The following is a 15,035-nucleotide window of genomic DNA, read 5'->3' as shown; positions in this document are numbered from 1 at the left end:
ATAGACGAGGTGGGTAAACATGAAAGTAGGCAAATTGTTAGCCAGGGAATTCAGACAAACAGACTAGATTATCTCAATAATTAAGGCACTATAGAGACGTTGGAAACTTCCACATTATTAAGTTCAAGCACCACTAAAATTCTTAGAGCAAATCCTACACTAATCTGCCAGGGCTATAACACTCTTAAGCCTTCTGAAAGTTTGCTAAGTGGATTCTGATAAGATATTTGTATATTAGTTACATTTACAACAATAAACAGATCCTATTTAAGCAGTACACTTGAATATTTGAAGACTTTTTGTTTATTTGTTTGTTTTTTTTTTTTTTTTTTGTACTTTTCTTTCCTGACAGGACATAACTGGATAGCCAGTAAATGGGGTCATTGACTTAGGTGTTAAAAAATCCAGCTGGAAAAGTTTGTTATGAGATTCCTCATTTCTCAACCATTTTTCTACCCTTAACATGCTTCTGCTTCAGTTTTACATGTTTGAAAAGTCTGATAAAATTTGAATTGCCTTGTATTTTTAGCATAATTTTTTCATACATCCTATCTAATGATTAATTTTACTATGTCTATCTATCTTTCCAGTCTAGCTGGCTTTGAAATGAACAGCAAACATTTTCTCTCTTTTTTATTTTTTTAAATTATTTATTTTTTTATTTTCTGTCAGGTTCCAAGGTATGGCCCACCTTTGTGCTCTTAGCATCATCAGCATTCCTGAGTTCATTTTCATTGTCCATGGATGTCCACGTAGCAAGCCAATAATCTATGGCTACTATAACTGAGTGTTTCAACAACTTTGAGAAAATCATCAGAAAGAGCAAGAAAAATCCTCCAGAAGTTAGATATCTCCAGCAGGTTCTCCATGGCATCTTTGTCCTGAGCCTCAAGACAGTTGACATATTATCATCTTCATCTTCTTCCTCTTCTTCCTCTGTGATTCAGACATTTAATCAAGTTAGCTTGGATGCAGTCCTAAGAATTATACCTGGTTTTACTGTATGTGGTTGACTTTTGTTTTGAACCTTACGTTTTAATGACAAAATACAACTCATCATTTGAAAACAGAAAACACTTCAGACATATTTTCATAAGACTTGTTCTTTGTCCTGTGTTCTTTGAGTAACTCTGTAGTCTGTCAGTCTTCGACTAGTTGAAGTTTCACTAATGTTAAGTCTTCAGTATTGACTGTATTTATAGTAGAGACTAGGCCTTTTCCCAGTGTGTTCAGCTGTTTTTCTTGTACTGTCAGCAGAGCACTATGGGTCACGTGCAAGATTACAAAATGTTCTCCCAAGCTTTCCATTCAGAGGCTCTGTCATTTGTTGCACAAGTGAATTTTACTCTCACTTTATTTAGAGGTACTAAAGTTTTGTCTATTTAAAAGAATGTAGATGTTGGATTAGTGTTTCTTCTGGGCCTACCATTGACTATTTGATAATTTGCACATCATACTGAAATACAATTGGTGGCAGACTTTTGCTATGGCAAATATGTATTTCATATATGCATAAATATTACATTAAAATATTTTTCCACCAAGTAAAAAGAATATATGTCTGATAGCTTTGCATGATACACTTGGGTAAAAAAAAAAGATGACCTGCTCTTACTTGACAGCTCTAAACTGACAGTGTATGCAACCTATTTCTGATTTTGAACATTAAAAATGAATTAGTAAGAAGCATTTTCTTTAAAGTTAATATTATACACTTTTGAAAATTATATACTATTTTGGGACACAGAGACGTGTACATTCCCAGGCTACATAGGAGTTGTGGATGACCTGGAATGCATTCTCAGGTTATATTTCAGCCCTGAAGATACTGATATATAGTTTATAATCCTAACGATGACTGTTTTTTGTAAGCATTCTGTGGACTATATGGACACATCTTTTTTTTTGTACTTTCTATATTACCCCCACAAAGAAATAATGGGTTCCAATTTCTGGGATTAGGTTGTTGGCAAGGCTTTCCTGCACAGATCAAAAGGAGGAGCTTGGGAGTGACCCCAGTTTAAACTCCTCCAAGAAATTAACTGATAAAATGTAGTGATAACTGCACATAGTAAGAGCTGTTCTGCCCACATTCACCAAATAAGTATGAAGACAATGTAGTATTTCCATCTCAAGGACTTTGGTGTCTAGCTCTGCCTACTGTACAATGATTGGGAATCTCCTCAAAATGCAGTAATCAAGGCCCAACAGATCTATGTTCTAAATAGCAATCCACCATGAGTTTTGCCAGATTAAACACAAGGCATTAATAAAGAGCCTGCAAATAGCTAGTCTGTATTCTGTGATCATTACAGCAAACAGCACCATTGGAATCTTTGTGATTAGTGCTCCCTGTAAGAGGAAGCCTGCACTTCACCTCTTCTCTTCCCTGGCATCACTGAATTGCTTCTCAGGACTGACTAATCCCTTTAGGCCTGGTCTGTCATCCTAGGGATGTTCCTGATGGGTCTTGTTGCCAGCTGCCAGTATCCAGCCTCCCCTCAACATCTTCATACTTCACTGCTAGCTGTCAGCTTTGTATATTCAAGTGAAATGGCAATGATAGCAATAGAATAAAAAAATGAAATGATAAAACATACCTTCATCTTCATCTTCCAGTTGTGATTTGGATTCTCTGGGGTACATGGCTCTTCTAAGAGTTTTTCTCTCCAGAGTAGTCTGGTCAGCTTCCATATCCTGTGATAAGAAACCATTCATTAATTTGAGAGCTCAGTTGTCTGCTACTGTGTTGGCACCAACATTAACCTCAAAGAGACTTTATTTGGATCAGTTAGGCCACAGAATGCAAAAACGCAGTATTTTAGGATTTTTCTTTCAGAAAATCCTTCTTTGTCCACTTTCTTTCTCTTTTTTGCCTTGTATTCTTTCTTTCCCTCTCTTCTAGAATGATAAAAACTTTGAAAATAGTTCTTAAAGAATCCTAAATCCTTATGGCAATAACAGAACATAAGGCTAAAATAGAAAGTCCCTTAGTAGACCCCTTGCCCCAGGAATGGATCAATTTCGCACATCATTCCAAAAGGATGTTTGCCTAATGTGTCCTTAAAAACCACCTAGGATGGACTTCTCAGACAATCTCTTCTAGACCTTACATCTCCTACTGTTCATGTGTTATTCCTTAGGGTCTAGTTTAAAACTTGCTTCATGACATGTTTTGATTTTTTAGAAATTAACTGAAAAATATTTCCTTGATATTCTTGCCCACATGTTCCTATTTACCTTTTCCAATTCTTGATCCTGGCGATTCATCAAAGTTTTCCAGTGTTCATACAGCTCAACATCCTTGTTTTGTATATCCTTTAGTGTCCCTTCCCTAAGCACCATTCCATCCTTCATTGCTATGATCTAGGGGAGAAAGCACCCAATAGGTCTACTCAGCAATATATGTAGTATAATCACTGACCTGGATCCTACAAGATGTCCTAGAATTGTTGAGATTACATTCATATAAATTTCTGTGTTCACTGTATTCAATATTTAAGAAATAATTTCTTAATTTTGTTAGCACAGCTCATAAACTGAAATTTCTGTAAGCCAAACTCATCTGTACTTGTAAAACACATGGACAAGCCATATTAAGTTAGTCATAATTGTAATTAAGTCACAATTCTTTAGTGGCTTTCCATCAAAAATCCTACACAAATAATATAAAAATAAAATGTTTTCTTCTATTATAAAATCCATGTTATGTAATGTTGTAGCTAGCCACATGATATATAGAATTAATCACTCTATTACAGAAAGCAATAGTGAATTTGTCAAGCATTACAGTGTTAACTTCAAACGTATGTTCATCGTTAGCAGATCTGCAGCGTAGTAGCTCTTTTCTTACCCAGTCAGCATGTGGTAGATATTGTAACTTATGTGTCACCAGAACAAGAGTCCTCTTGTCTTCTTGGAGAAACTTCAAAATCCCTTCCTGCATTAAATGATCACTTAAGTGAATGTCCAGAGCAGAGAATGGGTCATCCTGCAATTAAATAAAATAAATAAAATAAATAAAAAGAGCAGGGTTTAAAAAGTATATATTTTTAATTTAAAAAGTTTTTGTTTGTTTGTTTGTTTGTTTGTTTGTTTTTTGTTTTGTTTTTTTAATAGAAAGCATCTTCCATGACCAATCATCTCTCTCTAATGACTAAGACCTAGTCAGAGGGCTGCACTATAAAGCAGTGACCTAGAATCCATTATTCTTCAATTCATAGTAACAGACTCATTTAATTTTTTTGTGTCTAGATGTGTGCAGTGCTGGTGCCACACTGACAATATGAAGTAAGCATGATAAGGAACACTAAGTCTGAAATTTCACATTCAAAATTGAAAATGTTGGAAACCAGAGCCAAACTTGAGTCTAACTTTGATGTGAAACTGGTACAGTTAAGATAAAGCAGAGTCAGGAACTACACTGATTTCACCCAAACTAAACTTGCAGCTAGCAATAAGATAACATTCAGCTGTACAAACACTTCTCTAAGAACAGAGCTAAGTCTCTGGTTAATTTTGAAGGGTCTCAGACAGCCCTTTCATGAACAGTAGCCTCCTGAAATTCCTGACATACCCTGAAGTAACTGAGAAGGAAAAGTCTGTCTGAATCCACAGCGTTCTACAGGAGACTGCTGAATGCTCAGTCTGTTCATTGCTCAGATCTAATTGCATTACGGTGCTTCTCCTTATCCTGAAGTCTTGCTGATTTCAGCAGGATTATGTTGATACAAGGTACCACTGTGAGTGAGTAAAAGGCAATCTGTTTGCCTCCTTCAGCATTAATCTCTGTAGGTCCCACCTTCTTTAGTCTCCCAGTATGTTTTGATACCGCCTCTGGTGGCTTTTTATTTCCTAACTCCATAACTTGAATTTGTAGTTGAATACAAGTCCCTATAGTTCTCTGAAGATAATATAAAGTTTTCTGAAGATATATACAAGGAATGACAGTTTTATTACTAACTTTATGTGCTCCATATGAAAAAGAAAAATCTTACCAAGAAGACAATGTTGGTGTTCTGATAGAGTGCTCGAGCTACACAGATTCTCTGTCGTTGGCCACCACTTAAATTAATCCCCTAATGAATATAATGGATCAGAAATATGCATCTTTGAATAAACATTATGATAGGTCTTGGGAAATATGATTTTTACAGTTATACAAGGTTCCAGTAAAAATCAATTGCTTAGTTAAAATGCTAATCCTGTTGATAAACAAGCATAATCCTTACATTACAGACAAAGAAAAATTATTATTCAGCAACGAATCATGGATAAGTATGAATTATGAAGAGCTTCTCTAAGCACAGTAGGCTTCTTAGATTGAAAAATGCAACCAATGCTAGCATAAAATTCTGCAAGCAAAATATTGGCTATCAAAAAATCCCTTTTGAGGTACAGTTGAAGAAGGATTTTTTTTTTTCAAAACAATTTTTAACATGTCAATACAACAAAAAGCATGGTGCAGCTGTTCAAAAGGAGCACATTACTTTTTATTTATTTATATATTTTCTTTTATTTTCTTTCCTTTTCAACCATTAAAGTGTCGGCCTTTTTCCAGGCATGTCCATCCTACAGTTAAGGCCACTCGTTCACATCCCTGAGGTCTTAATAAACCAGAGACCTTCTGATCTGTGCTGTAGCTGTACAGGCCTCAGTCCTGTCTAGATGCCCAAGTATTTATCCAAGGATGTTCAATTAAGATTTATATGGCCATGTATTCATTATTGGGAAACAGAATTAGCTTTTTTAAACTAACTCATTCACACACATTCAGACCAAAATGGAGATGTGCTTGACAAGAGCTTGGGAATAAAGCTCTCCTGGCTTAAGATCAGTGCCAAGTAACCCAATTTTCCTGTAGGACAAAATACACAGTTTAAATTTCTGTATGCTCACAGCAACATCACTCTGCTATATAAATATACTGTAAAAGGGCCATTTCACCCATCACTTTAAACCCTATTTATCCTTTTACTGACTACTACATTTTGAATTTTATCCCATAGTGAACAACAAACTCACTGAAATAATTCCAGTATGAATCTTTCCCAATTTTCTATGGAAATTTGCACAAAACTCATCCCTTGAGAATCTTTGTTTTTCATTGTGTATCATAACATCCAGTGTAGTAATTCTATGGCATACAAAGAAACAATATATGCGTAGGGGCAAATTCTGATCTCTGAAACAAAATACATTATTTAGATTTGTATCTGTCTTGTGCTCTCCAGATTAGAGATCACATAACAATATTGTTTAATGTCATAGCATTTATTCATTGTCATGACTGCCTAGAATGCTGCAGCAGCTAATGCAAAATAACTTCAGTAAACACTAGTGAATTACAATTATTTATCAGGCTGGCAACCCAAATCAGATTAGATGAGTGACATCAGAAAGTCCCTTCTTAATACATAGACTAAGCAAACACGAAAGCCTTGAGGTTATTTACCCTTTCTCCAATTTCTGTCTGATCACCAAATGGTAGTAAGTCAATGTCAGGCTGCAGAGAGCATGCATCCGTAACAGCTTTGTACCTGTAAAACCAATACGGTCATTGCAATTGTTTAACCAGCCACATGCTTTATTAACACAAAAACAAAAACAAAACAAAAAACCCTATATCTCAAATTCACAGCTAAGTTATTATGGCCCTGTGATGTTTTGCAAATGATAATTGCAAAAATAAGTAAGGCAAATGTTGTAAAAAATCACATATTTATCAGAAATTTTCATTGGCAAGACTATTTTTTGAAGATTCTGTTACTTAAATTGCTGGATACATTCTTCCCTGTCACTGAGCAGTTTTGTTGGACTCTGGAGTATTTGAAGGCATTTTTCAATGAGTTTTCTTCTTCCCCTTTTAGGTGCCTCTTCAGTTACTTCAGTGTGATATTTCAGGGCAAAGGATCCTTACAGTGCTTCTGATCTTGCGTCAGGAAACCTCTTGCAAAAACTCAAAATGTGTTATGAGATTTCTAGGTCTGTGGGGTATCTCTGATGATCTGCTAATAAGCAGCTGGGACCAGAAAATCTGAGTGGTGTTAATTCAGTTTTGCCCCTTTGATATGAATGAATTTAGGATGATGTACTAGCTGAAGAACCTAGTCCCTGAAAATGTAGGTGCTTATCTGAATTTTGAGTTATTTGTTAACTTTTGTTAAGTGGGAATGGAATCATACATCTTATCAAAGTACACACTAAGAGGAATGGGTTGTATTTTTTATAATTTAAAATAAAATGAGTATGACCTTTGAAACAACAGCAATTTATTTTACTTAAGTCATTTTTTCCACTGTATTTGTTAGCTAGCCTTTTTGGGAAGACGTTATAAGCAAGTGCTGGATAGGCAGAACAGAAACTATGCACTTCCAGCTTTCACACTCCCTTCTCCTGTATTTCTATAGGAAGAATTAAGGTTATTTCCTTGAGGTACCCCATCTGCATATGTGCATTGTTTTTGTAAAGTGGGTGCTCCAGCAACTATATCACAGCAGGATTAGGACATAAACTCAGTGGAAACATGCCTACTATCTTTGTTTCCATAGTCCTCTGGCAACCTCAAGCTCCACTAAACAAAACAAAAATATGGCACTAGCATCCAAAGATGGGATTCATCTCACCTGACTTTAGCTGCTTGAAAAATACACATAAGGCTTCCATTGTATTCCATGGAGAATCGCTGCTGCTGTGTGATTCCTCACATAAATTTTAGACATGCACTCAGGGTAGAGATAGAGCCTCGAAAGGCTAATTTAAAGCAAAAGCCTTTTAAAATGGCTAAAGTCAGGTTAGCTAAACCCACACTAGGGTTCATGTGCATTGATATTTTTCAGAATCTGAAAGCTTCTGCCAGAAGGAGAAGACAAAACCCCTTAAGGGAAGCAGTCAGGTTTATTTATTATTTATTATTATTATTATTATTAAATTTTTATTTTTTGCAAGTGGTTTCATATTTACCTTTGTTTATTAAATGGGCTCCCAAATATAATGTTCTCCTCCACTGTTGCATTCAACAGCCATGGTTTCTGAGCTGCATAAGCCACTGAATATCTGTTTCTACTGTAGATGAATAAAGAACATTAGTAAAAAGCAACACATCCGCATTATGAAATGTCTGAGAATCAGGGGAAAAAAAATACAGAAAAAATTCATAAAAAAATACAGAGAAACACATAGACAGAGAAATTGTTACTGAAGTGAAGGGAAGAACTTTAAATGAGATACTTTTGTTAGAACAGCACGCACTCTCTCCCCTGGTGGCACAATCTATATTCTAGGTTGTACTCTATTCTGCTATAAATGACTGGTACCTACCTCAATTTAGTAACTGTAATTTCAATCCAAAAGTAGATTATAAACATTCAGAATGATGAAATTATGACAAAAATGATTTTTTTTTCTCCAACATTGAAACAGGTAGTAAAAAGGCACTGCTCAAATGTCATCACTATACTTGTCTTGCTGCTTTCTGAAGCCTTAAATTATTTTACCAGCCTGTGCACATGAAATATCTTTTTCTCAGGCAAAGTTTTTTCTTCTTTAAGCCTATTAGATGTTCAGTGAACAGACATGATATGGGAGGAGAGGACAATTCAATACAGATTTGGAAAGAATCATTACAGTATCCCAAGTACTTATTAGGCTTAATTTTAAATGTGTCTAAATACTTCATTAAATATGTACAGTAAGTGTAAGAAAATTCTTTACTTCTGGGTGTTTTGTCTGTGTATTGTGGCAAAAATGATCATATAATGTCAGGCCTTTTTCTGTAATGCCTGAGACGTGTGGGAAGCATTGTTAATGGCCTGTAAATCTGAATGGTTATCTTTCCTTTCTGTTTCTTTGATTGCATTGCTTCAAACCAAGCATTCAAATTAGCTTTGAATGTAAGTATCTATTACTTTTGAGAGAGAGGGTGCTAGGGTATAAGTAATAGCTGGTTAGAAGCAGTCAGTAGTACTCCCAAAATTTTAGCAGTTTCAGCAGTTCGATATCCACTAGTATGAAATATGTCTACAGGACTGTCAGGTGTCAAATAACGGTGTGGCTCCCAACTACTGCTATTGGTGCCACTACTTGTTTGTCATTTATGGCGTGCCTTTTTAGTTTAGCTTGCCCATCTTTTAATCCTGCAGGCTCCTTCATGGAAGCCAGGGCTGGAATTACCAGTTGACATGAGCTGGACTGCTCCCTTTGCATGCCGTGGCCCTGCTTCATCGTGCAGCAAGCAGCTGGGTTACCAAAAGCATGAAACCTAGTGCCGATCAGAAAACATGCAAGCTCATGGGAGGGTACATGTGATGATGACTTGTATCTGGGCGTCCTGTCTTGAGAGATATGGAACACACTAAACTCACAGTGTTGTCAAATGGGAGCTAGGAGCACTCAACCTCTTTTAAGCAAGATGTGGGCCTTTCTGGGATGCTAGCCCTCAGATTGAGGTAGTGGTACAATGGCTGGGAAAGACTGGGATCCACTGGATTTAGAGCAATCTGTCAGTTAATTCTACAGTAAATAATTATTGACAGAGTAAGGAAACACAGAGATGGCTGAAGGGTATGAAGATGAAAGTTTGAGGAAATTCGGAAAAAATTAGTGTATTATGATACACTAAAAACAGAAATAATACCTTCTGGATGCTTCAAAAGAAGGTTCAGCCTCATTTACACTGTAAGTTATGGTAAATGACATTTAGTAAGCAGGAAGTAGAGAAAATAACATGTTATACAAGTTTTATATACAGGAAAACTGTAGTTAAGTACATACTTTACGAACTCAACATCAGTTTTTTTTTTTGTCTGGTTAGGTTTTTGTTGTTTTTTTTTTTTGCTCTTAAAGGGAAAATAAACATGGACTAATTAAAAGCATATAACTTTTCTAAATACAACAGTTTTGTGTCTATTGTGCATAGTGGCTAAACAGGCAATCTATCTTGTTAGAAAATGAATTAAAAATGAAAACTGCATTGTAAAACCTGTTAAAATGAAATTATTAACATTGCCTGTGAATATAAAAAATTGACAATCAATAAGTCAGCTTCTCTATACTGTTCCACCAACAACCTATGGAAGCTGGTAACTACCCTAACATCAGATTTCATTGGGGCAAAGACAACCTTTGCAGATATAATTTTGCAAGGTTCAGGTGACACGCTTTTACTGTGTAATCAGAACAGATTTTGAACCTGTTTGTAGCAGCGAGGCTGCATCAAGCTATGTATGGCACTGCAATGCCTAGACTTTTCTTGTCAGCCTCCACTTCTAAGGATCATATTCATGAAATGCACTTTGTAGAACACACAATGTCAGTAATGACAGTAATGATATTGCAGTGTTCTTTGTCCATGAATTAACTTATTAACAGTGCCAAGGCCATGAAATGCCATACAAAGGGGTTCTAGACCAGTAATGGTGCTTGCTGCCAGGAACAGCAATGCATCACTCCAAACTGCCAAACCTTAACAAGTAAGTTCATGCCACGTAAATGGAAACAGACATTAGAAAGGACTAGGAAAATTATATTAATGTGTTATTTGCCTCACTTAAACAAACAAACAAATAACAACAAAGCAACCACCAACAAAAATCCCCCAAATCCTCCCTTCCCAAGTCTACAAATACTCCAACTGAAGTATTTTGCTGCTGAAACAGAAATGTGTTTGCCTGCTAGGATACCAGTAACTGCAGCTGCACTTGAAAGCAGAGGATCCAAATCTGGCAAAGGACAGAAAAATTCTAATAGCAGAGCCCTGATAGTGCCAGACTCACATATTGAGCATCTTCCCAAAGTGCTAGAACTGAGACATGCTGCTTTCTGCACTACGCATCAGCTTTCTAAGAACTTTGATAATTAATGCCTCCTTAAGTGCACAATCAGTGTGTTTTCTTCATGCACCAACTGCTGCAGAACATGTTAGATCAGAGGTGAATGATCCCTGCTGGTTATCTCAGAAGGGTCAGAGAGCCACAAACCGAGGCTCAGTTTGAACAGACACTGCTTCACCAGAGTTTGTCCTTTATGAGCAGATGCTCCCAGTCTTCTCTATCATGGAAAGAATTTTCAAGAAATCAAAAGATGGACTCTAGCGAGAGATTAGAAAGAGGTCAGAAATTAGGTCAAACCAAACAAAAAGGAAGAAAGTCTAATGCATTAACTCTTGAGTTCCCCCTGTTTCTCACTTAGTACATGGCAGCCTGTTTCCACAGAAACCTGTTCGATAGTTGTATACCCAGTGAAGGGCCTTCCACTTAGCTACTCTTCTCTGCTTGTCTGTCTGAGAAGATGGTTCTGACTCCTTGGTTTGATGTGGATGAGGAAAATATACATTTTTCCCAGTATACAATTAACAGTAACTCAGATCCGAAACAGGCTCAGCTGAATCACTGAATCTAGATAGACTCGTTTTTCAGTGTTTAAGACATCTGTCTGGCTGATTGTTCACTGCGAAAACAAAACCACAGTTCCTTGTCTAAGGTTTGCAATGCACCTGAAGCATGTCTCATATAACTGGGAAGAACTGAGATCTGGCCCATCAAATTTATTCTTGCCAAGAGGTGTTACGCTCTTGCTTTCCCTAAGACACCAAAACGATGACAACCCTGGCAATAGAGCATACAGCTCTCAGTAGAGCCAACCACAACTGCAACAGGGCGTTCAAGCCCCATGATGAGCTTTCACAGTGATGTATTGCAGGATTATACTATAGCTGAAGTTTGATCCATCATTACTTTACTGTGCTGTTACCCCTGAATTTGTTGGAGAATTCACCTTTCCTTCATATCACCCTTGGATCAGTAGCTACGTTAGTCATGCATATGGAACCACATGGAAAGGGATTCAAGAAAGTAAATAGGACCTTTATTGCTATTTTGTAAAGTATAGAATCCATTCAGTTAAATACCTGAAGTATCCTTCTGTACATGTATTCATCTCTCTGTCAGGCACTCTGAAATTATCAGCAAAACATAACCATGTTTGCATCAGCTATAGCAAGGAACCAAATTATACCTTGCAATGAAAACAGTCACTCAGTAAGGCCTGAGATGCTTGCAAAAACCTGAGTTACCTGTTTGGTTATGTACAGATTGCTGGTAAACAGACAATATGTTTCCAATCCCTTAAACACTGTGAAAGTTCAACATAAAGTTTCACGTTATTTCACAATCTTTCTGTAACGTCTTGCATTTGTCTAGATTTCTCTATTTCTCTAATCTTTCTAAGATTTCATATCCTTCTCTAGGACTCAATTTGAGTCTTTCTCAAATATATCTTTGAAAATATTTGAGAATAATTTTTATGTACACTATTCTGACTCATCTTTTCTTAAACTACTTCAGAATAGAATCCAACTCATTGTGACCTCAATATTTTCATTATATATCTTGAAAAAATTAACCATGGCAAGTCACATATTTGTCCATCAAAACTTCAGCTTGCATATTATTACACTAAAGTAAGTCTTGCCTTGGCTCCAACTGTACCTACTACTCTAGTGAGATCATACGTTTAGAATAGCAGACAGTGAAATATGGCTAGGGAACAAAAAAATGCCATGCGTACTAACACAGGAAAAGTAAAAATATCTTGCAACATTGCTGTAAGAAAAAGATGACAAAGCAGGTTCCTATTCAAGGACAGGGCAAAAAAAATATTGGTATATTTGATGAAATTCATCCTTTCTCCTCAAAAAGCTACTTAAGAAGATTTTGGCTTGGTAGATTTAAGGAAACAGAACTGAGCTTTAGAACCAGAGAACAAGTCTTGGGGTTACAGCACACCACTTCCACAACCTCTGTCCTGCCTACACTGGAATAAAGGTCCCACTTAGTTTCCATAGGAAGTTTTCATTCACTGGGTCTGAATCCATGTAGATCCAGAGGTCTGACCCCATCTGCAATCCCCTCCTCAATAACAGCTTCTTCAGAGCATTCACTCTTCAGTATTTGGCATCCTCAGTCTGCTTTCTGTAGGCATAGGGGAAAGAATATGGCTCTCACAGATGAAGCTTGGGCAGATAGCAGGGAAGGGAGAAAACATTCTTCTCTGCTAGCAGCAACATCACTGAGTGGCGAAGACAGCCTTTCCCACATGCTAGTACTCCACACATGCCACTTCTCAAGTGAAGAAGCTCCAGCCTGTCACGCCTTCACTTGTGAACAGTTGCAGCATAATAATGCTGATTTAAGTCTGGGTAGGAATCCACACTGTTTTTCCTTTTACATTGGCTAACTATCCCATCCCTTCAATGCATCTTGAAGAATCTTGTTATTTGCGCAACCTGAGTTGCAAATACTATGCACAGTGTTACTAGACAACAAATGCCTCTGACGAAACACAACAGATATAAATTGAACCTCATTGTTCTTACCACAACAGGGAAATACATGTTATTTGCTGTAAGATTTTCTTCTAATATAATGAGTACTGTAAACCCAGAGCTGATTCCCACCACAGAAGGACATTTGATAATAGGAAGAGTATATTCTATTCTTTCTATTCCAGTTATTTCCTAGTGCTAATATATTAGATACTAATCACCATACTGGCCCATTTCCCTTCCTGAGGCACTCTGCTCTGCCTGCTACGAACCATGAAAAAATCAGAAATGAAAATAATCCCTCATAAGCTTTCAGTTGATGCTTTTCAAAGAGAATCTGAGTGATGCACATGGGTAATTATTTAAGAAGCAGTATGAGACATGAAGTTTACATTTCTCACAAAAAAATCCAGCTACCTCCTTCTTGAATTAAAACAATTAATAGCTATACGATACATACTTGCTCCAGTGAACTTTTCCCTCCAGTGTCTGCATCTCTCCCAATATAGCAAGGAGAAGTGATGACTTGCCACAGCCAACTTGACCCACAATCATTGTCATCTGACCTATGATAATAACAATAAACACATTAAAACAAACAATCAAACAAACAAACTACTCAAGTCCACGAGGCCCAACTAGATCCCATTCTACAGCACTTGAGATAGTTGGTTAAATTTGTTAGTATACGCTATATAATTAGATAGCATTGCATCTGTTCAATTATAGAAATACACTTATGGATAGTACAAGTACACACCAAGTTCCATAAGCACAAGAATATTGCTTTGACATACTTTATCATACATTGTATGAGAATGTATTATTTTGTGAAAATTATTTGGGGTCAAATGATAATTTGGGTGGGAAGTAAGGATTCAGTCCATGATTCCATGAAAATCTGGGCCAATCACAGAAGTGTTTGCATCTGAAAGAAGATCCATTTTATTCTTTTCTCCTTTGCTGTACTCTTCCTCCTGCCTCCTCCTCCCCCCACTTTTCCATCTGCACCCTATGGTGGTAATGGTGTTAGATCTTGCCACAAACTTTTTGAAATCACAAAGTGTGCTATTTGTTGCTTTTGCCAGGTGAGCTTCTTGCCAGATAATGTGTTAATGGACTCATTCCTTCTAAAGTATGTAAGCTCTTAGAATGGCTGACCAAACTTGTGAACCTGTGGCCTTAGTTTGTAAACTCCCTGGAGCCAAGATCTGCTCCTGGTGTTACAGGTGGGACTGGGCCAGCACAAAGGAGTGTTCACTCATGTATAGGACACCTAATGCTACTGTGAGAAAGATTATGTAGAATAATGTACTCCAGGATTACTAACCAGCTATGTGACATTCAACATGTGTCAGCTTAAAGGAACAAACTATTTTGAAAGTAAACAGTAGGATATAATACATATATATTCATATATATAAAGTCTTATTTAATAACATGAAATACCACCAGACCAGCATTAGGAATTTTATAGTATTCACCATTATCAAAGTAAAAAATAGCTTTTGCACTTGCTTCATAGGTTTTCCAAAACAAATCAATGTTCTGTAAACCTGTGCACCTCATAGCCAAAAGATGCTGTGGATGCAAGAAATGTAGAGGAGGCAGACCAAACGACTACTTGAAAAAGAAATTCATTCAGGATTCCTTAAAAGACAAACTGCATGAAGGTCAAGGAATACACTGAGATGAAAACAGCTGTGTACTGGGA

The 15,035-nt window shown here is 36.8% G+C and overlaps 1 protein-coding gene across 10 annotated transcripts in view; it reads right to left on the bottom strand.

Moving 5' to 3' along the window:
- Positions 1–15,035, bottom strand: part of ABCC9 (ATP binding cassette subfamily C member 9) — a 74,836-nt gene that overhangs the window by 24,338 nt on the left and 35,463 nt on the right. For 6 of the 10 annotated variants that reach the window (XM_084514477.1, XM_084514471.1, XM_084514473.1 and 3 more), the window contains exons 18-26: positions 13,782–13,887; positions 9,635–9,673; positions 7,963–8,064; positions 6,455–6,539; positions 4,998–5,078; positions 3,854–3,991; positions 3,241–3,366; positions 2,601–2,697; positions 692–936 (exon numbers count right to left, since the gene is read on the bottom strand). In XM_084514477.1, the coding sequence (XP_084370603.1) occupies positions 692–936; positions 2,601–2,697; positions 3,241–3,366; positions 3,854–3,991; positions 4,998–5,078; positions 6,455–6,539; positions 7,963–8,064; positions 9,635–9,673; positions 13,782–13,887 (1,019 nt within the window). The remainder of the gene's footprint in view (positions 1–691; positions 937–2,600; positions 2,698–3,240; positions 3,367–3,853; positions 3,992–4,997; positions 5,079–6,454; positions 6,540–7,962; positions 8,065–9,634; positions 9,674–13,781; positions 13,888–15,035) is intronic. The other 4 variants (XM_084514479.1, XM_084514478.1, XM_084514480.1 and 1 more) reach the window with 3 other exon arrangements.

The sequence above is a fragment of the Aythya ferina genome (genome assembly GCF_964211825.1).
Source record: "Aythya ferina genome assembly, chromosome: 1".
Lineage (NCBI taxonomy): Eukaryota > Metazoa > Chordata > Aves > Anseriformes > Anatidae > Aythya > Aythya ferina.
Note: the sequence above shows the minus strand (reverse complement) of the source record. Positions and strands in the feature narration are given on the sequence as shown.